This window comes from Trachurus japonicus, chromosome 7 (genome assembly GCF_045865225.1).
Source record: "Trachurus japonicus isolate A0001 chromosome 7, Traja_1.0".
In the NCBI taxonomy this organism is placed as follows: Eukaryota; Metazoa; Chordata; class Actinopteri; order Carangiformes; family Carangidae; genus Trachurus; species Trachurus japonicus.
The window spans coordinates 16,690,765-16,714,779 of NC_140913.1; the positions used below are offsets into that span (position 1 = coordinate 16,690,765).

The 24,015-nt window shown below is 39.9% G+C and overlaps 2 protein-coding genes across 8 annotated transcripts in view; one reads left to right on the plus strand and one right to left on the minus strand.

Moving 5' to 3' along the window:
* LOC146984468 (chymotrypsin-C-like) overlaps positions 1 to 24,015 on the plus strand; it is a 246,211-nt gene that overhangs the window by 168,376 nt on the left and 53,820 nt on the right. The window lies entirely within an intron of this gene.
* The window catches only part of kazna (kazrin, periplakin interacting protein a), a 181,297-nt gene that overhangs the window by 150,868 nt on the left and 6,414 nt on the right, over positions 1 to 24,015 (minus strand). For all 7 annotated transcript variants that reach the window (XM_085781577.1, XM_085781574.1, XM_085781578.1 and 4 more), the window contains exon 2: positions 5,722 to 5,879. In XM_085781577.1, the coding sequence (XP_085637703.1) occupies positions 5,722 to 5,879 (158 nt within the window). The remainder of the gene's footprint in view (positions 1 to 5,721; positions 5,880 to 24,015) is intronic.

A 24,015-nucleotide genomic window follows, 5' to 3' on the forward strand; every position in this document is an offset into this window, starting at 1 on the left:
TGTGTGTGTGTGTGTGTGTGTGTGTGTGTGTGTGTGTGTGTGTGTGTGTGTGTGTGTGTGTGTGCACGGGTGTAGGTGTGTGCGCGAGTATGTATTTGTGTATCTCTGTGTGTATATTTGTGGGGGTGGGAGGTTTGGGTTTTCATGGTTTTTCTTTGTTGTTTTTATCCTCTGTGAGGCACTTTGTGCTACTTAATGTATGAAAAGTGCCATACAAATAAAAGTTGATTTGATTTGATTTGATTTGATGGTACCCTGAATAAGACTCCGATTTAAGACAAAGAAAAAGAATGAGAAGAATACAAGTGTAACTATTTTCTCTGACAGTTTTACATTTTGGTTTGCCTGTAGCCTGAATTTTGCTAGGCTATAAAGTGTTTACAAGTCTATCTGTAGGCAGCCATTTAAAGTGTTTGGTAGCCCAGTTTAACTTGCAAGACATCTGAAGGCTGGTTTAATGTGTTTTGGTGCCATAGAGGAAATAAATTAATGATAGGCCAAAACGAGTGATAAGTGTCTCCTGATGTCTTCTCTGCCAAGAATCACAGATGATGAGCTCAAAAAGACTAATAACTGTCTAAAAGCCATTAACTGTCAAAGAAAATGACTGAGAGAGGAATGATAGTGAGAGGAATTGACTTCAGTCATTCAGTAAGATGGACACTGACTACACCCCGAGAGGTGAGCTGCCTACAGACAATGACCAGACAACAAAACGAAAAAGACATTGGTTTCAACAACGGGACACCGATCCAAGGCATGCCTCAAAATCAACTGTGACAAAACTCCAAGAAACACAGGTTGCGGCTGTTTGGAAGACCCTGACAGTCCTAATATAGATTTTGAACATGCAGTGGATATTAAATACTGTACAACTGCATACAACAGGCTCACCAGCTATTTACTAACTTCAGTTTAGGTAACGGATCTGCATAATAACTGTGAAACGAAACAAAACATTGAGCTGAGAGCTGCTAAAAATCTGTGTAGAGCTCAAGGTTCATGAATTTCTATAAATTGCCAGCTTTTGTGGGAATATTGTTATAATTGTTTTTAGCTCTAACATTTTGCACAACTTTGTTTCTAACAAAACAAAAACACAAGCTGTATTTAGAAACTCTGCTTCTTGTTTGTAAGTAACAGACATGTGTGCAGCTCTCCACTGCTGATTAGAGAAGAGCTGAGGTCAGACGGAGTCACATAGATCTTATTTATCAGTGTCTCCACTCAGTCACTGTCAAAGTCACCTTTACTGGCCTCCAAACTGCATCCACGTTCCCCCCGTTCCCTCCACTGATGAGTGACAGCTGAGCTAATGTAGTCACAGCCGGGTAGAGCACGGGGAAGCGGAGTTAGAGGGAGGGTCGGTGACAAAAGCTCTGCAGTCAATCTCCTCCCAGCTTGACTGCAGGATACACACCAGATGGGCCTTTGGAGGAAAAAGAAAATCCACACGAAACAGCTTTGCAGTTAGTCGTCTCCTGCAGGACAGGAGCGGTGGCTTGTTAAAAATGACCATGTTCTAATGATGGTCATGATACTGCAGCTCAAAAAGATGAGGGAGATTTGACAAACTTAATTTGTTGGCATCTTGGCGGTTGAACCAAGCGGCCATGGCTTCAGTTTAAGTGTAAACAAAAAGGATGCTACTGTATTATGTTCATAATTGGTGATACACTCACCAGCCGTAACATTAAAACAGGTGACTGGGTTTAATGTTGTGACTGATCTGTGATTTTTTTTTTTTTTTAAGTCAAGCCATAAAGCCATAGAAAATAATTAAAACTACAAATTAAGTTTTAAATCAAATGACTAATGGTTCAGAACAAGCTCATAAAACAGGCCATGAATATACACATCACATCAGATGCTACAATAAAACCAGCCACTTACTTTAAAGTCATGTCTGATCCAAGTCCAGATTTGGGGATCTAAGTGGATTAAAAATCAAAAACTATCAAAGTCCTGTGTACTCTGTTGAAGGTCAAGAGACGAGACTTGTCCGATTACAAGAAACTCTCAGGTAAGTTCTTATCCATTGTCCATGTTATTAGACTTAATTATGTTTTCTGACATTACACATGATCGGACCTGACAAATTAGAAGCCAAAAATATCCAGGTTGTGCGTAAATTATATTTATGCAGGTTTGTGTTCAGCCAGTTTATCTGCATGCAGCTGTATGTTCAGAAGAAATGAAAATGGACAACAATTCTTCCTGACAGACGTCACTGCTTTGTGACATTTCACTTCTGCTATGACTAAAATGAAAAGAACCTTCAAAGGAGCAGCGACAGAATGAGAAGTACCTGACTTGGAGCAAATTAATTACATCGAGTCTGCTGTCTGAGAAAGAAAGATGGCTACCTGTCTTTTAGAGGGAGGACGAGAGATAAAGTGATAACGCCAAAGAAAAAAAAGGAGGAGAAAGGTGCATTCAATGTCAGTCACCAGTCACTCACTACTTTCCAATTGTCTCTTGTTTTGGCATGCAAGTGAGTTTTCCTGGGGTGTAGGCAGTAAACATGCTTTTGAGGGTCAGAGTGAAGTAGAGGAAAGATTGAAAGGAAAAAATAATAGGGTATCTGCTTTAAATAAAGAATGACTCATATAAATGGCCAGCGCAGAATCAAGCGTTTAAAGTTAGATGAAACTATGTTGAAGATTAGAGTTGATTGCCATCTTAATTCAACAGCATCTGTTACTCTATAGCTCGTGCAGTAAAACTTTCAGCACACATTAATTTGGATTTGTGAGAGAGAATACAAATGATGGTGTGATGACTTAACACAACAAGCATATGCGCATTAAATCGCAAACAGCTCATTCACACTCTTGACATTGCCACTTCAGCTGGCTGTGTCCGCCCTCCACTAACTGATGCTTATAGCAGCTCATCTGCTCGGTTTCTCCCCTTCCCTTGCAACGGTTGCAAGAAAACATCAGCAGAAGGATGAGCAACGTAAGGCGAGTGAGAATACATGTAGGAGAGCGGCTGCCAATCATGTCTTTGTTTGATGCTCCAATGATGGTAAGGCAAATTCATTAGGTAACAAAAGGTGCCACATTAGCAGTCCACAGACGTCGGTGCTTGCACACTCGCACAGCTGCTTACTTAGGTGATTGATGCTCTAGAAAATTCAGTTTTAAGGACACCGGGGTCATCTCTGAATAAGACGCCTCGAAGGAAGATAGAGTCAAGGGAGGGGGCAGGGGGGAATAATAAGGAACAAATTAACCAGTGGAATATTTTCTACAGTATGCCCTGTTCACTACAACTATCATTGGACTGAGGGAATTTAAGTGGCAATTGACTCTGATGGAGGAAGTGTAACCTTGTTGTTGCAACCCTATTACACACAGTCAACATTTTCATTTCATCTGAGGCCTTTTGCTGGGGCAGCTCAGCAATAGCACTCGCTGGTGCAAAATGAAGCAAGAAGTGTACTACCACACTACAGGTCTGCCGGGGAGGGGATAGGTTTCTTTTCGTTGATTTCACAAATGTGAGTGTCTTGTTTGACCTTTACTCTCCAAGATCACCTCAGGATTTTAGAGGATATTATGAGACTTCTCATATCAGTAACAGATGATTGGGGTCGCAGCTTATCGTTATTTTCAGACTAATTATCCCTCAGGTATTTTTTAGCCTTATCAAGCAATTAATCATTTAGTCTATAAAATATTAGAAAATAGTACTGTACAAAATATGCTCATCAAAACCTCCCCAACCCTGGGATGATATCTGTTGGTTTAAAAAAGCAGAGTGTCCAAAATACAAAAACACTTAATTTACAGTCAAATGAAATTAGATATAAAAAAAACAGCAAATTCTCACATTTGAAAAACTTGGAACTAGAAAGACCAGGAATCAATGATCTGAACTGCTGTTAATTCAGTTTCTGATTAATCAAATGACTGATGACTTGGCACATACAGGCCAAGTATTTGTGCTGTTAGGCTGCCTGGACATCTGCAAGACTCAGTGCAAATATGCATTGCAAGAGAGAGGACGGTGCCTTTCTCCAGGGTGTGATATAGTGAGAATAAAAGTGTCCACAAATTGCACGGTTTAATTGAAACAAATTGCTTTCGGTGAAAATCCTTGGTGGAAAATTCACTTTTTATTCACGTCTACGTTTATCAGTACTCCTAATCAAAACAGTGCATTAACAGCACCTTTATCTGTACTTTTTGTTAAATGTAAGAGAGAAAAAAAGAACAAAATTGACATTACTTTATTATATCACATTCTTCAGTAATAAACTGTAACAGTTTTGTTTATAGACTGATTCTGTAAAAGATGGGATTTAAAATAAATGCAATGCACAATCTTTTACTGCAGGAGTTAGTCAGTATTTTTCTGTGCAGTAGTTCACCAGCAGACCCCACATCACTAAATCCGCCCCCGTTCCAAAGTGACCTGAAAATGAAACTGAATTTATGATGCTTTGTTTGATTGATTGATTGATTGATTGATTGATTGATTGATTGATTGATTGATTGATTGATTGATTGATTGATTGATTGATTGATTGATTGATTTTATTTAATTCATGCTTGCAGTGGAGCCAGGGCTCCACTGAAAAATTGCAGAACTTTACAGAAACATTTAAAAAGAAGCTACATACAAACAAACAAATAATTTCAGAGTTAAAAGAAAAATATTTCTGGGCAGTGAGCAAAGACAGTTAGCTATCATTTGTAGCCACTATTGTATAACCTGACTGCAGTGTACAGGGTTGAGTTTCTTAGCCTGCTGGTCTTTGCCATCGGTTCAGCCAGCTTGTGCTGGTTCCTATTTTAGACTGAATTTAAAAACAGCTGAATAATAGTTGTTTTTAAAAGGTATGTAGGAATTACCCCCATCTAGCGGTGTGGTTGAATATCTGAACGTATTCTTGATGTGCGTTCACGTGAAATCGGGCAGAAGTCAGACAGACAACAGACGCTGCATGTAACAGGATAAACAAGCGTCTATGTAAACAAGCGGTCCGCCAGCATGAGGCAAAACAATACAGGAGTGACAATATGTTGTCATGGTGATGTTGTATTGTTTACCTGACTCAAGTTTTACCGTCTTTCTCTCGCCCAGTAAAATGACATCCGGTTGGTTTGCCGACGGCGTCATTCAGGTGTCTGACTGCAACATCAGTGCCTCCGTCCTTCCTCACACTACACAGTGAAAGTTTTAACAGGCGCTACCTCGAAAACTTTCCCCCCGAGCCGACAGCTCCGGTGAGTTTCTGTGGTTACCTACGGTCACGCTGCCACTGAACGTAAAAAATGGCGATGCAACATGGCCGCCTCGGTTCGGTGTGCCCCCCCTTATGTATTTGTAACAACTTGTAACAACTCATTCTAAGGTACGAGAAAGCTTTCATTTGTATGCGGGTGTGATTCGACTTCAGTGAAATACATATTTATGAAAGCAATATTTGATTTTTGCTAATAAAAAGCCAAAGAAGTTACATACTGGGGCTTTAACTGTTCATCATTAACCCATGCTGGAATAATGTAGTTCACTGTGTGTGTGTGAGCTCCAGGCCACAGAAAACAAAAAGCACCTGGAGCAACCACAGATGATCTAGTGGCCTCAAAAAGCTTTGATAATATTGGACCCATGTTAAATACCTAGTTTCAGTACTCAGCCTTTTTCAGCTCACTAACGCCACTTGGCTTCTGATGAGTTCATGACTGCTTTCGTGCTGTTTTCTTGTACCTGAGCATCCACGAGGAGGTGCCTCATCAGGGTCATGGACTTCTGCATCGTCTCCTTCTCTGGCGGGATAAAGGCGGGCTCCTCTTGCTCCACGGGCTTGGGCCCAGTCACCATGAAGTTTGCAATCTGGTCGTTCAGGCTGTTGAGGGACTGCACAGCTAGAGGGAGACACAAATAAAAGTTACTACAAATAGGCTTATGAACCCGCAGAGCATTTAGTCAATTTCAATTCAGACACAGTGATAAATAATATCAGTCATTAGTACAACTGCACAGAGAGTCCTCATGATCACGCAAAAAAAAAGATGGCATTATAAAAAGTAATTGAAAAGTAAAGGTTATGGGTTTTTATAAGCAGTCCTTATCAGAGTAGAGGCGGGCTTAAGTGGATCATAAAGTGCTTTCATTACCCAAGTGCCATCACACACACATGCACACAATACATCTTCCTTTCCTCTTGCTGAGCAGGAACATCAGAGATAACACAGTGGAAGAACCTGGTTTCCTACTGTCACACTGTCACCGACTTTCACTGTCAACGCCCTCTCTGGTCCAGAATGTTCCATGTCTGCTGAGAGCCATCCTGTTTTTGTTTCCCTGTTCTTGCCCTTGTGTGTCCCTGGCAAACCGCTCCTTCCAGGTTTCCTCTCCAGCTAGTCTCCCACATTAGCTGTACTGTAGTTCCTCCACACACACACATACACACACACACACGCACGAACGCACACACACACACACGCTTCCTCCTCCTTCCGTTTACCATTAATCCCCCCTCAGTCTTTGAAAGGTCACCACAACTATTTCTGAGGCCACCCACATGGTGGAAATGTTGGATAAATGAAACGGTTGAAGAAAAAGGCAATTACCATATTTTCGTGCCTTTTTAGCATAAGTATCTTTTGTATTTTTCATGAGCTACTGCACTAACCCCTAATGCCTCGTTATCCATCTTTCCCACATTTAAACTTTGCTAAAACCTCAGAGTTATATCTTTGTCAGTTATAGAGGAAGAGAGGGGTGCAGTGATCGAGAACTGACCTTCTGTGCAGAGGTCATCTGATATAGACTTTGAGCCATTAAATCTCTAGTGTACTGCTGGACTCATGCACTGACACATTTCTGCCAAATTAAGAATTCAACCTGCTAAACCCATATAGAGCAGGGTGATTTTAGGCCAAGAATCTGGATGGGGTCTTTTTAGGATGCAAATATAAAGCCTCTTTCACACACAAAAGCCCACGCAAAAAAAAAAAAGAGAGAGCATAGATTAATGTGTTACATAACCAAAAAATTCTTTCACCGTTGCTGACATTTCCAAGCAAACAAGCTTTCAGTAGGAAAATTTGACAAGTCGGCACTGAAGGCAGCAGAGATAAGAAGGGAACGAGGGGGCTGAAGAGGCAGACTGTGTCCCCTCGAGGTGAGAGTGGAGCAGACGTCAAATGTTTGATATCGCGAGTGGGAACGTCGTCTCCTGGATTCAGAGACGCTCCGGCCAGTTCAGCTGCCTAAACACAGGCCTAAGTGGATGGACCACAGAAAGCTGGTGAGTAAGTCTGTCGTTGGCCATTACTTAGTTTATATTTCTCTCATTTCATTCTCTGAAAGTAAAATGTTCCCTAAAATGCAAACCACACAGATGCACAGTAGCAGTTGCGTGTTGAGCCTCTTCGCTCCTTACACTTGAGCTTTGGCAGATGTGATGTTCAGCCGCTTACTCTTAGTGCCCTCTCCTGGGCGATTAATGAAAATGCAGCCACTATGCCAGCTCCATATCCTGAAAAACCTTAACTGAACAGGCTTTAAGGTTTGTGAACCAGTGCAGCCTCCAGATGTACAGGAAATCATCTAGATATCAAATGCAAAAAAATCAGGATATAGATGTACGTAGTTCTGTTTGTGAGTCTGGTGGAGCACTATAGCGTTTAAGTTCGCTTTAATGACTTGAAAATGATCAACAGTAGGTTTGACTGGTGGTGCTCCACATAATGTTTGGATACTTCAGCTGTAATCATTTTAATTTCTTCCATTACAAACATAACAATTTTTAGATTTGATCAACACAGCAAGCAACCAATTAATGTAAATATGTTTATTGTTGAGGTTGTTCATTGAGCTGTTTGTTAATTAGCTACATCTAAATGAAAACCACACAGTCTAATATCCAGGTCCTGCGGTGAATCCTTCATGATGGCTGTAATGTTCAGTTTAATTGGCCATTGAGTTAACATCATGTACAGAAACATTACCTAAAGTGATTATGTTACCACAGAAATACGACCTGGGAAACGTGGAGGACATTTTTAAATCTAATACGACAGATTAGACAAAGCGTCACTGTAGCATTTACGTCATTGATAGAATTAAAATTCATAGCTACTGATCAATAGGCTGCTTCATACACTATGCACACAATCAATCGGTATGTTGCACACACACTAACCCTTACCCTGGATATCCAGCATCAAGCGTCACTTGGCCAGTAGTCAATACTGGGATCATTAAGTCGTTGAGGTATGGTTTAGAAGCATCATACATCATTTCACATTATATTAAGGGATGTAACGAACCACACAATCAGTGCTTTTCTTCAAAGCTGTCTCCCTTCATGTGTATCAACAAAAATCGATTCAGGATCTAAGCAAACACTATCAAGGACATCTATCTCATCCTACATGTTGCTGCACCAGAACAAACGGCTGTAACCACCACAGGTGCCTGAGCTATACCTTCAGGAAAAGACCAAAAACAAACATTTTCATGTAGTATAATAATGATGTTGCTGTCAAGGATAATAATGCAACATATGCCAAAGACTCACAGAGATTGGCATTCTGAGCCTTTATCTGAAAAGCGATGAAAAAGAGGCAGCGCTGTGGAGGTGGGAAGGAAAAGGAAAGATAAAAATGTAATGGATGCAGAGGAAATACACTCTGGCTGAGTCCTTGTACTTTTCCTGTCTCTTTCCCTCTCTCTGTCACCTCTTTTTTTCTCTCTATTGGTGTCTTTCCAGAACGGGCACATCTCAAAGTGCCTTACATGTCGTCCTATAGAGCCAGAACAGTACCACAGCACCCCACCAGGCCTTTATCTATTCAGGGGGGAGAACTGTGGCTACCAGGGGAAATAAGATCATGAGACATGAAACATTTTTTGAAAGGATATATGCAGAAAACCTAATAGCATAAGGTGCAGTAGTCAGGCTAAACTCAAAGTAAAGTGGGGACTTATTTCATGGGGACTGTTCGCAGTCCCACATGAAATCATGGAGGAATGTTTAAAAAAAAAAAAAAAGCGATGAGCCAAAATCCATTTCGGCTGCACTTCTCATGTCAGACTTACACTTTCTGCTATACACAGTAGAGAGCAAAGTCATACTCAGCCAATGTCATTTCCTTGAATTTTGATGGGAGAGTAAAAAAAAAAAGACTTTACTGAACACACATGTGCACATCACGTGTACACAACATGTGAAATAGTGAGCATTAACCAGAACGCCCTTTTTACTAAAAGGATAAACATTTTACTCCCAATGTGATAGAGCAGTGTATTTCAAATGAAATTCTGAATAACATTATCATATATTTCAAATTCAAATGTATTACATTGAGTGAGACTCTGGCATTACATAACCTACTTGTAAGGTGGATGGAGAAAGACAGTCTTGAAGTATCAAAGCTTCACCAACACTTATTATGAAACCTTCTTTATCATGACATGAAAGAGAGATGACGTGAAGTTGTTATCATGAAGTTGTCTACAGGTGCTGCCTGAGCTTTGATACCTTTTGATTCTCTGAAATCTCCGACTCTGAGTTTCTCTCTCGGTCTGAGGTTAGTGGAGGTGATAACAGACTCAGTGTGGGGCTGGGCAAAGTGGTCTATGAGTAATATCAAAACATTTTTTAGACTACACCACAACACACAACATAAACATAAACATACAGATCATGTTTACCACTTTCACGCTCCATCACAGTGGAAATGCCAGGGAAGTTAGTACGGCCGTTTAAATTCTAATTGTCACTATCACTGTGGCCAATTACTGTGGGTAATTACTGTGGTTAATTTGACTCATGTTTCTGTACAGCATCAATCTACAACAGTCTCCCAGATGTGCTGCAAGCAATGTGGGTTTGTTATGTGTCAGTCTAAACATGGTGGAAGGCAGTAGCAGAGCTCCTCCTGAGATTTTTTTTTAGCTCTTAAAACCTTTTTGCAACAAAGTTAGGTGGGGAAGTGGATTTAAAAAAAAAAAAAAAAAGCAAGTAAGCATTTTGCTTGCCTTTGCAGTGCTAGATGAGTTTGACTTTCTGTTTCTGCTGCTGAGTCTGTGTGACGCTTGTGTCAGTGATTGTGTGTTTTTAAAGAGGGCTGCAGCTACTGTTTCATCCCTGAGTGCAGTGTAGCTGCTGTGTGGGCATACAGCAGGGAAGTGTGGGAGTGTGTGTGTTCTGTGAAAGGCTGAGGGAGAGAGAGCGACAAGCGAGACACCAAAGAAAACCAAGCCAGTGTCTTAAATCAATTATTTGACAATTTATTCTTCATGTTCACAGTATTGTCCTTAACTACATCCCACATGGAGCAGTATATTTACTCCTAGCTCAGTGATAAGGTAAACTGAGCTTCTGACGCCACTGTTTGCAATACTGCAGCCCATTGAGTCATTGGTCACAGTCTGGGTCTTATTTCATCATTCTTTACACATTTAAAATCATACTTTCGGTATTTGAAACTGTATTTTTAAAGGGATAACTGCAAAAGAAGGGGGGGCTTATTTTTTTCAACAGTAAAAGGGTGTTTTGTAGAAAAATCCTCAACAGTAGGTTTGAAAATAAATACAGTATACGTAGTTTGTTTTATGACTTTGAATGAATTGGTATTAAAGTCTTAATATTTACATGAAGACATGAAGATACTATATGTCTCTTGGATGTTGTAGAACTTGTTTTGTCCTGTGATTGATTATTTATTAGTTAGATCTAAGATCGCACATTTTTCTTCTCTGTGAAGTCATTTCAAACATGTTTGGGATGAAGAGCTGAATAAATAAATTAACTTCAAGTTAGAGTAATTCCCTCAGGTGTCATGTTATGTCACGTCATATAACCAGTGCGAAATATAACTCTGAACTTTTATTAATCAAAACATCAAACAAATACAAGAAGAGTTTGAACAGCCCTCATACTCATACTCAGTAAAACAGGTTTGCATTAGAGTGGTTAACAATAATGGGAGACTGTCTCATGCAGAGAATAGCCTATACTACTTTTATGTTCATGGTGACTACTACAGTAAGGCTCCGGGGCTTAACTGTGGTTTAGTGGGTGCAGCACAAAGTTTAAAATGAGTCACTTCATAAACATTTGGCAACTGGAGCAGATCTGATAAAACTGCTATAAAAGCTATACTATAGTGATCAAGTATGCGTAAGATCATAAATGGCCTCATTAACATCAGGCACCATTAACATAATCATAATGAAGTTATTTAGGCTCTTTAGGTTTTTGGAAACAGATGGATATATGTTCAGCACTGAGGGAGAGAATGTGTGGGGTGAGTTTATCAATTTTAACACAGGAACGCATAGTTTCAGGTAGAAAATGACATTTTTTGATACTGTAGCATTTGACACGAGTCTAATCTGTAAGCCAACGCTACAAACAAGTGAAGTATCACTCCTCATCTACTTGTTGTGGTTTATAAACATAAGAATATTTTACAGCACAGTTTCCCTCAATGAGTGTGTCATACACAGATGTCCACATAGGGTAGGCTATATGGGCTGGCTTGGCAGTAGAGCTATACAACACTGCCCCCTAAAGACACCACAGCAGTCAAGTGTGAATTCAATGCAAATCACTAAAATAGCCAGGGTGAGAAGCATTCCAAGGTTTCAGTTCATAAAAGATGAAAAGCTGGATGACAACCTTTAAATTCATGTATCTAAGTCTAGTTCTGCCAGTTGGTGTGAAAATACAGTGTGAAATGGTTTTACGACCTGATGCGAAAGTGATATATTTACATGCAGTTATGCCTCATGAGAGAATCCTCGCTGCCTTAGAAGACATTCCCAGGGTATTATATCATCTGTAGTTATTACAACTAAATATTCAATATGTGTAAAGATGATGATGATGATGATGATGATGAAGTGAAGTAAACATGACACCATGGCATGCACCATGTGACCATGAACTATTCAGGTTTGTTACACTCCTTCTTTGTCAGGTTTTCTATACAAGAATGGCTGATGTCCTATAATAAACATGATATGAAGCCCTGTGAAACAAGCTTGTGATTTGGGAGTCTCTATATCAAGCAGAGCAGTAATGATTCATTAGCTGAGTCAGTTTATTAGCTGAAAAATCCAAATTTAAACCCCAATTTTGGGGGTTTCTTAAATTAGGCTGTGGAAAATTAAAAGGGGCTTTAACAGCATTTTTTAACATTTCATAGACAAAAAATTATGAGACGTATTATCTGATTTACTAGTAATAATGATAATTGCAAATAGATATAAGGGCTAAAATCAAGCAAAGGTTATAGAAAAGGTTCCAAATAGCTTCTAACAGGTGAAGGTTTGCCTTTTTCTGAGTTATATAATAGCAAACATTTGGGTTTAGGCAATTAGTTGACAACAAAACTGATTCCCGTGGTGTTTAGTTTGAAATTATTATTGAATTGAATTGTTATTAAAAGACATTATCGTTATCATATTTGCAGCCCTAACCTCCATGCACACATCAAGGAGTTGATTTCACATCCATGAATAAATCACGGGTCACAGACACACCACAAACACACTGCATGTTTACAAGCTTATACACAAAAGCTTCCCACCTACAGTCCCAGCGCTAGATTTACATGCTGACAATGAAGAGACAGAGATGGTGCAAACAGTGAGGAACACACATCACTCGTTCGGTGGAGCTGAACCCTGGGGGGCTCTGTAGCTGTGAAGTAGAGAGCAGCAAGCAGAACGCTCATCTCTGCAGAGCTCATTATACTCCACTAATCGTATCTGTTACTGCTGTAATGGGTGAAATAAAGGGAGAGAGCCAGAAATGTGTTGTGGTTTCCTGTAGGTGGTGGGAGATGCACTTAAAAATGGTTGCTTGTATTGCTTGTACTGTATACATATATATATATATATATGTGTGTGTGTGTGTGTGTGTGTGTGTGTGTGTGTGTGTGTGTGTGTGTTCGTGTATATGTGTGTGAGCCCATCATAGAAAAAATGGGTACCGGCTCAATATATCTGCTTATTTCTCACTCCAGCAGAAAATGCAGCCCCCCTGGTTTCTGCTGAGCTTTACATGACTGAAGCTCTCTTCTTCTGTCTGTCCTCATTCTTTTTCTTCAGTTTTTTCTGCTGCAACAACATCCTCAAATGCTGAATGGATTACAGACGCTATTCCAGCATGAGCACTGGAATAATAAAAACAGTATCTGATGTCTGGGCACAAAGGAACAACGGCTGTACCAATTGGAGGAGTGTTGTTATGTGCGTTTACTTTGTTGTGTAATAATGTGGCCTCATAAACACTGCGCTCATACACAGACGGGCATCTTAAGTTAAAAGGAAAAGCCTTATGTTGAGTGCTTTGTAGTCTCTGGCTGATTTTGATTTTGGTCACAGCCAACACAAAGCTCTGCACAAACAGGAAGGATTCAATAGCAGGCCCGTCTGCCAAAGTCTAGATGAGATTAAACTGTTATGTCAACTCAACACTGTCTGGCTTTTGTGCTTTCAGAACACTACGTGGAGTCTTTTCATAGACGTTGGGTGGTCTGAGAGTGTGCTGTTCTCAGCGCATCTCTGAACTATAAGAACTGTCTTTGTAAATACTGTCAAAGTTTGAATCTAGGCCAAGTATCTAGAGGCTGATGAATCTTTGTCTGTGTTTGGTGTAAAAACAGACTTTCATTTGTTTGTTGAATCTGTCTAACTATGGTGATTAAAATGTGCATCCCAGGGTAAACACCTTCGACTTAAGTTCAAAGTTGAACTTCTTAGCATCCACGAACATGCCACGTCGACGAGGCAGGGTTAATGAGAGCGCCGCTCTTATTTTCTCTGCGACACCGTGTGAATTTTAAAGACAAAAAATGCTCTCGCTGTGAAATTATTTCGAATGCTCTCTAACAGGATTATGCACTTTCTCTGAACTCACGGATGAACAGCTAATGGCTAATGCTGAGTGCATTAGCAAAAACATTACGGCAAATGAAAGTGCAGGAAATTTGAGTCTGACTTGAGAAACTGGCCTAATAATCTTACACTCATAAACAGCCCCCTTCCCTTCCACACATCACACAGCCGCTCCCCTCCTTCCCTCTCCACGTCTGAAATCTTACTATTCTTGGATGTGTTTTAGCTGCAGAGATGTTGGTGCGTTAAACTGATGCTGTGAATAGGAAGCATGGCATCCGTAACGTGAATAGACATATCTGCTGTACTGCCGCATCTACGACTGCACTTGCCCCCCCTCCCTCCTGGTGCATACTGGCACTAGGAAGGGGGGGCGGGGGGGGCATGAATCACACTTGACAAGACCATTTCCTTTCACTGTCATCCCTGCTGATTTGGCTGTGGGGGCTGGAAGCTGCTGCCAAAACATAAACAAGAGGGATTACATGTGTAATGACAGTCCTCTGTCAGGGTTTAGTGTTCAAGTTAAGACTGAATGTTCCGTTTCATCAGAGAACTTCCATTTAATGAAACAGTTTCTCTGGACCTGTGTGTAATTAAAGGAGATTGAAACTGTTTCAGAGCACTAACAGCTCAAGGATACGCACATTAAACTGCTGTGTTATGATGCTATTTCTTGCATACTTGCTGCCAAAGACATGATCATTAACATCAGTCTAAGGGGATCTCATCACTAGTGGTCAGCTCCGAGTTTAAATGTGACACAACTCTCAAGACGCACTTTGGATCTGATCACTGAGACTAGGGCTGACCAATTATCTTATTTTCATTCAACATGCACAGTAAATGCACGATAAACACATTGCAAAAGGTTGCCTGTAAATAAAACTTACTCATCGTATTTCAGGCAACCTTTTGCAATGTGTTTATTGATGTCAACATGCACGTTAAACACATCACAAAAGGTTGCCTGAAATGCGATGACTAAGCTTTATTTACAGGCGCCATGCCTTCACATTCACACTCATACACCTCATACCTGTTACCTGAGCTACACCGCTAGAAGTAACTTAACATAACAACACCGACAGACTTCCGTCGGGTCCCTCGGATACCACGTCTGAAACCCGTCCACGCAGCATAGATCGGCATATTTGTACTGGTCTGGCACGACTCCTCGTTTAGTGGACTTAGAATATTTGGAGATATTCTTCCCTGTTTTTGGTGTATTTGTGTGGCAGTCTAACAGCACCACTACAGGCCTGGCATATGTAGCTACTACAGGTCGTTTTCAGAAAGACACAGGAACTGCATGGTTCACATGCACACCTGAATATTTGTTTAATTATTGCAAGTTGTATCGTCATAAAACATTGGACATTTTGCTGATATCGTGCAGGCCTAACTCTGACCATATTCAGAGCTGGTCTCAGCCAAGTGTCCACATTCTTTTAGTGGTTTGAACTCAAATGTGTCTCGGCCACATTGAAGGAACAACTAGACTAACAGTCTAAGTAGACACAATACAGTTTTATTATTAAGTTGAACTGCTAAAACCGGGTTCAAACTATTTATTGTAGAGCTATGCACAGCGAAATGATGCATTCAGAACCTCCCTCTCTCTCTCTCTCTCTCTCTCTCTCTCTCTCTCGCTCTCGCTCTCAAACACTCAACAATGTACTCCTCTGTTGGACTGGTTGAAGACAACAACTCATGCCTGTTTATTTGCATATAGTTTGTCACTCCAGACACATGTTGAGAGGCTTTTTAAAGCCAGGTGTGAACTGATGTGCTGAGAGCTGACTACTTGCGATCAGATCACCCAAGATTAGGGATGTCACGATTACTTGTTTTCACAATTAATTGCAGTATTAAATTCCACAATTAATTAATCGAAAACATTTCTCAATACCGTCACTTTCCCAAATAGATCATGTCGGAACTATATTGTCAGATCAGGTACGTAAGGATCAACGTAACATTGAAGTGGTATTTTAATGTTAGCGTGTCATTAGTAAAATCAAAATAAACTTCAACATTCGGTATAGATGACAAAAAATCACTGAAATAAATCAAACATTTTCCCTGGGGGATGAATAATTGGTCCTCCTGTCCTGTATATGATTAGAAATGTAAATATATTTTGACTATAATTGATTTTTACACCTTCATAGTGTTGTGAAATTAATTATTAATTAATGCATAATAATCATGATAATTGTAATAACTCAATTATTTGTCTGACAATAATTGTACCAAGAAAATCTATAATTGTGACATCCCTACTCAAGATACATGTTAGCAGAGACGTTCTATGTTAGTGTTAATGCTGCTCTGAACAGCCCCCCGGGCCGCATCTGGCCCGCCGACCACCTATTTGTGGCCCCTGAACTGTTATTTCTTCACTATGTGTTTTGGTTGGGTCAACACGTGTATATTGGGACTTGTCTCCATGCCAATGATACACAGACAGCCTGTTACTGGGTCGCGCTGCGAGCGCATTTTTAAGTTTCACTTTTGTTTTTGAAGCGGTTCATATTGTCACTTTGCCAGCTGTAGGAGCCTAGATTGCGCACAAATGAGCACTTGCAACAGTGTGTCCGCCTGGCCATAACACCATTTGAGCCAAAGTTCCAAAGACTGACCGATAACCGACGCTCGTTAACCGATTAGATTACGATGCTGGCGGCACACGTGTGTATTTAACGGCAAAAAAAAAGGATCTCTCCAATGTTTTTTTTGCCGTTAAATACACACGTGCGCTGTGACAGCTGATTAGTGCACTCTGTCTCAGCTGATCGCGCTCATATATGGAGGTTAGATCGTCCAATGTTGAACTGTTTTTATACAAAGTGCAGCCAAACACCAGACTGAAGAGAGAGGAACAGCAGAGCTGCTGCAGGAGAGCTGCAGGTGAACCGGCTGGAGAGCAGCGACATCTCTTTTATTTATTTATTTCATTTTTTTCAGCGCCGTTTTTACAGGTGATTCACATCTATGTCCTGTGCTGAACCAGTGCAACATCATGCCACCCCAACTGAAACATTGGACATCCTAAAAAAGGAAAATTGAATCAACAACCACAACCAACACACAAAAAAAGTATGTGCAATATTTTAACATTCAATGAACTGTTTGATTCACTTTATAAATAAAACTATCTAAGGATGATATAACTCATACCACTGCAAAGACATGTTTCAGTTTCAAACTTTAAAGCAGAATTAAGCGATCCGGTCGTTTTGGCTAATGCTGCGTTCCAGGCTGGCTTTTGAAACCGTAAATTACAGCTTCAAGTCACGACTTACGACTTTGTAGCGTTCCAGGCAACCCACTCGTGTTTTTCCGACCTGTTTTACCTGTGAAAGTCACTATAACGGCCACTCGTAACTTCCGACCCGTGAACTCGTACCAGATCGAACTGGTACGACTTCACAGGTCGGAAAAACACGAGTTACGAGTTGCCTTGAACGCACCATAACGTCTTGTCAGCCGGTGGAGTTAGCAGCCCCCGCCCTCGTCATGGATCTATTGGTCCTCGTCCCTACGTCACCACATTCAGGCGCATCCCTTGGCTGCACCGGGCTGCACACACACAGCCCTTTATGCCATTCTCTCTCCTCATTGGATAAAACTTGTAGGATACGAGGGACTGACAGACCCGTGTTTCGGTACAAACACTCTATGTAAGTGATTGCTGTCGGAAGATATAACTATTTAAGACTTATATTAACACAAAAATATCGCTTACTTCTGCTTTAAATTCAACTTTTCCACATTGTGAGCACGACCATTGAAATTTTATTCATCTCTATTGTTCCTATCCATTCCTAATCATCATTACATTTGGGTAAACGCAGAAGTCTCAAAGAGAAATCGCATAACCTTTCAAAAATAACACCAAAATGAGACAGAAGTGACAAGAGATTCTTTTTTTTTTTTAACACATAATTTTGATGACTTGACCTTTTTAAGTTTTTACATAGTTTTGACATGTTAGGTTTGGCTTCTGCTGGATATTTCACATAACTTGCAGTTGAGCCAACTGTTCCCAGCTTTGGGGTCAGCTCAGTCTAACAGCTCTGTGTGGTTTTGTAGCCTGCTGTGCTGTGCCATCCTAACACCTCAGCTAGAGTGAGATTACTCCCTTAGGCAGCGGGGCCTCTGATAATTACAGTGGAAGGTGAGATTTAAGCGTCTACACACATCCTGAGAGTGAAACATACTCCTCTAACCTTGGTTAGATGACACAGTACATCATTCTTATTATCTCTTTGTCCAAAAACCTGATAATGGCAATGTTATCTATGTATTTAGCTTTTAATGAATGTTTCACATTTGATGAGAGCACCATTTTCCCAATCATGACATATAGTAGTGACAAAGCATTTTCATTCTTTTAGTACCACCAAGTCAAACATTATGTTTTCTGTTTGCCCAAATGCAAGCAAACCTTTTTCTCTTATGTTTATTAGGTTTTTGATGCTGACTTCAAAGGGCTTCCTTTCTTTCCCATTGTTCTTGTCAAGCCAAGGGAAGTGGTGGGAGTTTCGAGGCCACAGTATATGACACTGAGGATCTTTTTTCTTTAACAAAATATTGGATGTTATGCTTATTGAATGTATAGCTGGAGGAAAGAGTTTCCAGCCACTGGCCTCCTTTGCGGGTTTAATATTAATTTCTAAAAACATTGATAGAAGCCAAAGACTGCACTGTGGTGGTTTCTTTATCTGCTGTGGTGTTAAACATTTTATTTCTGACTGCAGCCATTTTAATTTGTGTGGCAGTTTAATTATTAAAAAGAACACAGTTGGTGTTGGTACCATCAAGAAAACTGAGCCACTAATAGTATCTGTTAATGTGATTTCTTGAGAAAGTGTCGACTAAACCAAGAAAAAATAACACTGTGCTACAGAATTTTCTTTTTTAATCAGTTTGCTTTTTGAGAATGTCCTTTGATTAACTAGCTGAAATTGGGGAAGATATTTTACACAACAAAAGTATTTAAGACAGAGAACGTCTCACCAAGTTAAAGTCACCGAATTAAAATTATAGACAAAGAAAAATGATGACACCATCCATCCATTGAGCACATATTTTTCATGACAGTCTTCCAATCAATTGTGGTATCTCCTACTTTTTATTATTAAAAGCAGTCCATGTATTTTCATATAGGCAAGATCAGTGCATAATTTCTGAAGTATCCTTCAGTAGGGTCATTGAAAGTACATTTTTAAAGCCAATAAGCAATGTCCCTTTCATGCAGGCATCACTATATTTATTTTTTGAAGGCCTGTTTGTCTGTTTAGCTAATGTGGTTTGAGTGTTCATTGACCATGCAACAATAACAACTCTACTCTACAAATAACTAAACTGCTTAAACGAGAGAAGTGTAAACCGGTAGGCTATCATTCTAATGGTAGGACTGATCTTACGAAGCAATACATGTTATTGAAAGCAGCAATATCGCTGTTGACTTTTTGCATCTCTTTCTTGATGTTTTACATCGTCTTGTTGTGGTTTACATCATTTTGTGTCTCTTTGAAGACTTTTGATTCTAGCAATCTTGGTGTGAGCTCAATATACCTGATCCTGATCCATCCATCCTATTGATTGTTCTATTAATTTTTATTATTAAAACACATTTAACATGTTAAAAGGGACAACGAGGAGTTTCTAATCGGTTATAAAAAAGTCTCACGTTAATGTGGATGAATCTCCGCTACCCACACTTGTTAATGGGCCCATTTTCGATAAATATATCATTTTGTCTCTATCGTTATTTTGTTACTATTAGTGGTGGCGGAGATGCTGGTCGAGCCGACCAGCGTTTCTTTACTTTCAGTTTCGCAACGAGTCATGAGAATAACGTAGCTGAATCGCCGTTTATGGTCGGAACTACGACGGTATCTGAACCTCTTTGAACCTCTGACTTTAATTCTTGATGAATGAAAACATGAGTCCGTCTTGCGCCGGTCAAAAGAATTTTACGGTGCGCGCGGAGGCTCATAAATGTAGTGTGAAAACGCTTCGCTTTTCCAAAACTCCTCGTTGTCCCTTTAAATATGTGTTTGCACATTTTCTTGAATAAAGATAACCACAAGTGAACTACAAAAGTTCCAACCTCACATTCTCACTCACAACCTGCACTACTGCTTTACTTCAGATGTGAAACACTTGTCCTATAATCCCGTACGTGTTTGGGATTAAACTCTAAGCTTTTATCACTCATCAGTGATCTCTCGTCTCAGAGAGGAAAGCTTGGCGGAGATGAATTGTCTAGATGGGAGAGCAGAGACGCCTGAAGTGAGGATTTAGAAGCAGGAAAGTGAAGGATTAGAGACTAGGATTGACGTGATTGGCAGAAGAATCACATGCTGCCGGTGACGCATCACCCACCTGCCGTTGCAGATAAATGCAACCAACAGAAAAAAACAACAGGGGAAAGAGAACACGTGTCCTTTGAATACCAAAGAATATGGAACATGCTGTAAGACAATCACAACGGCAAACATAATCAACTTTCGGTGATTAGTGAGGATTACAGTTGCCTTTCAGAAAACCCAGAAGGGAAACTGTTTGTCGCTAAAATAAAGCATTGGCTCTCAATAATCACTCAAGAGTCGAACTGATACTTTGTTAAATTTTACTCTGAATCTCATAATTGTATTGTAAGCATGAGTTAAAGAACATTGATGGTAAACTCTCCAGTGAACTCAATGGAAAATCTGTTCTAGTCTACATCAGATTTTATTTTTGTAAGATGTAGAGAGGAGCTTTAGATTTTAATTTCCTTAATATCAAGTGCCTTAATTTCCTTAATTATTATAAACCTACAATGAGTGCTCAATTACAGATTACTGTAACTGACATTAGCCTATGTATATATGTTTTTTTATATATTGAAAACACAAACATTCTCTTGTATTTGCTACTTTTTCTTGTACAAACATTATATTTAAGTTAATGAGTGACTGCTTTAAATGTACAAAATTTGATTCCATAACGTTTGGCTCTATAGGAAAAATGTGATTCATGATGCCACATATATCAAACGATTAGTCATTTATTCATAAAAAACAATCTACGGATCAATCAACTATGAAAATAATCATTAGTTGCAGCTCTACATTATACTCAATCTGCCACCAAGGGAGGCCGTTTAGCAGAACAGAAATCTGTGAAATCCTGTTTTTTGTTACACCTGTGATTTTCCTGCAGTTAGGCTATTATTTCAAAAGTCTCCTGTGAAGAAGACAACCATAAGTGGTTGATACACTCACTAACATATAGCTAATCTTGATAATTCCATGTAATAGGCTATAACACTTAGTTTTTAGGCAGATATATATAGGCTATAGGAAGTAAAACAAAAACGCAGAACCTGGGCTAAGTCTTGCATCATTTATTAAGTGAAAGTTTTAAAAAAGCAAAACAAAAACAGATCAAATACAACAACTATGTTTTATAGGTCACCATAGCTGAAGAAGGGAGGGAGTATTTGAATGCTGCTGCTGTTGCTTGTCTAGTGGCTAACAGCCAGCCCTGCCAGCCTGTGTTGTTGCTGTGCACCACTGCCAGCTGATATGATAATTGAAGAACCAGTGAGGATGGTGACTGGTAGTTTGTACACCAGCTGCCCACCTATGCCAACAACAATCAAATCACTTTGCTGCAGTGAGTTTCTGTGTTCCTGTTGGATCCTGTTGCCAACACCTGTATCGTCATAATAATGGCAATGTGACTGCTGCTTGTATCAGCAACCGTAACACTTTCACTTCAAGAGCTGACATGCAATGCAGGAAATGTCATAAAGCCAAGATTTTAAATGAGGACAAAAGGATGACTTGCCTTCAATCACTGCTTGAATGGCATTTATCATAATGAAAAGTGCAGTACGTCATAATCTTTCAGAGAACAACCTGTGATTCTTAGTGCCTTTCATCAGTATATTTGACATACACTTAAGTTGAATTCAAACTAGCCCTGTAGATTCTTATTAACACTGCCTCTTAACAAACGTGAGCCTGCTCAATTCAAGTCCTTACATCAAAAAGCAATACAATAAAAAACACATCTCAGCTCAGTTTAAATAGCTACATCCATGGCAACACAAATGTCTACAGGTGTTTTATCCTACAATGGAAATCATTGCATTTTCAGCCACTTTTACACGTTTCCCCCAGACATCTATAAATGATGAACACAAACTCCATCTTGTTGTCTCCAACTCTGCAGCATCCATCCACCATGAAGCAGAGACCCCAAAACCTCAACTATTCATTTTGTTTGCCAACAAGCTAAGTGTGAATAGTTCATGTCAGACTCAAAAAACAGGTTTTCACTCCGAAGCACCTGTATGCACCAATAGCTACAGGATTTAATCAGTAAGTCAAATCAGCTGCAGAGGGAAATCAGAGGCTCTATGAATGTGAACACCTGTGAATAACTCACCATATGGTTGCTAATGGCTGTGGTAAATCATTATATTTATGTTGCATGATTCATGTAGATTGACCAGCATGAAGTAGGATATGAGTTGCACTTGCAAATTAGCAAAATGTTCATTAATGAGCTCTATCATACATTAGGTGTTGGCACTTTACGCTGACGTAACGTTAAGGGAAAGATTTCTAAAGCTCAGCAACGAATCCGTTGTTTATTGCACCTCTAAATGTTAGCTTAATTGTGTGTTGAAAAGCTAAAGTAAGATAACTTTTAAATACCGTTTCTGATTCGTAGAACCTTTATTCCATTCGTGAAAATGCAAAAACAGACATTATGCCTAATTTTTCACCACCTCTCAGCGGATTCTGCGCTCAGCTGTCAATACAAATTGAAGTTGGCCATTTTGGCTAATTGGCTAATTTCAGCTAATGTTACTATGGAAGAGCACGTGGTCTTACCTCAAAGCAGGTGCTTCTTCTTTGCTATCGTCTGTCGTGCTGAAACCATATAGGCTGAAACACACATCCCTTGGCCTTTACCCAACTCCGGGCCACAGAAAGTAACTTCCACAGAGACCATGGCTCATCTCGGTTCGTCAGTTCAATCTTTTAGGCAACACCACCACTCAGTAACGCGGTGAGCAGGTGCTGAGCAGCGATCAGCGGACCGCACATCAGTTGGGCCCAGGTGTAACGTTAGCACGGTTAGCCAACATAAAAATAAATCTCACTCTCCCCCACTTTCATGTCCCGCGTCGTCCTTTAAACTCTCTGCTCTCAAAAACTGCCGTGTATTGCATGTGCTTACTGTGCATTTTTGAACAAACAAAATACAATTTATGAAAAGCTGAGAGGATCATTTTTGTTTTGTTTTCTCTTCCTCGGGGATGGCCTGTCCTCTGAGGTGTTCTTCCGCCATCTTGGCAAGAGGTGGCAGGCCTAGATGGCAAGAGTAGCTACTCAAAAAACTAAAAACGAACTGCATCACAAGCAAGACTTTAAATTTTAAAATTCAGCAGCAACACCTGTTTTCAAAAACTATTAGCCTACTGTTAGTCATCACGGTCAACAGGAAACGCTGTAAACATTTGTTGTAGGCACTATTTCTTTGGTAGAAAGTAGCCTAGTTCTTAATCAAGGCAAGCAATTAGCCTACTCATTACAGCAATTATTCAGCTGATACAATAGCCTTTACACAATAACAAAGCAGGAATAATTCCCATAAAATAAATTATTGTTTCAAACAAAAAGATAGCTAATTAGAATACTGCACTCAAATGTAAAGTAGGCTATACCAAGATACTGTAGGTAGTGTGAGAACTGAAGAAGAAGCCGCAAATTGACAGTGAAAAACAACATTTTAATGGTTGTATTTGATATTAAATGCAATAGTAGGCTACTATGAAAATGGAAAAAAAAAAAAAAAAAAAAATCCAGAATAATGGTGTTACAAAATTCCAAATATTGTTCTTTAAGATGCCCAGATCAGAGTAGATGGTGTTGAGAGGGCAGCAAGCAGGAAACGGTGAAATATTACAGAAGGAAATTTCATATGATTTGTGAGGCATAGCCTAGGCCAGTGGTTCTCAACTGGTGGGTCGGGACCCAAAAGTGGGTCGCGGACCCGTTCTGGATGGGTCGCGGACAGCTGGTCAAAAAAGTAAATAATATTTAATGCACATCTGATGTTGGA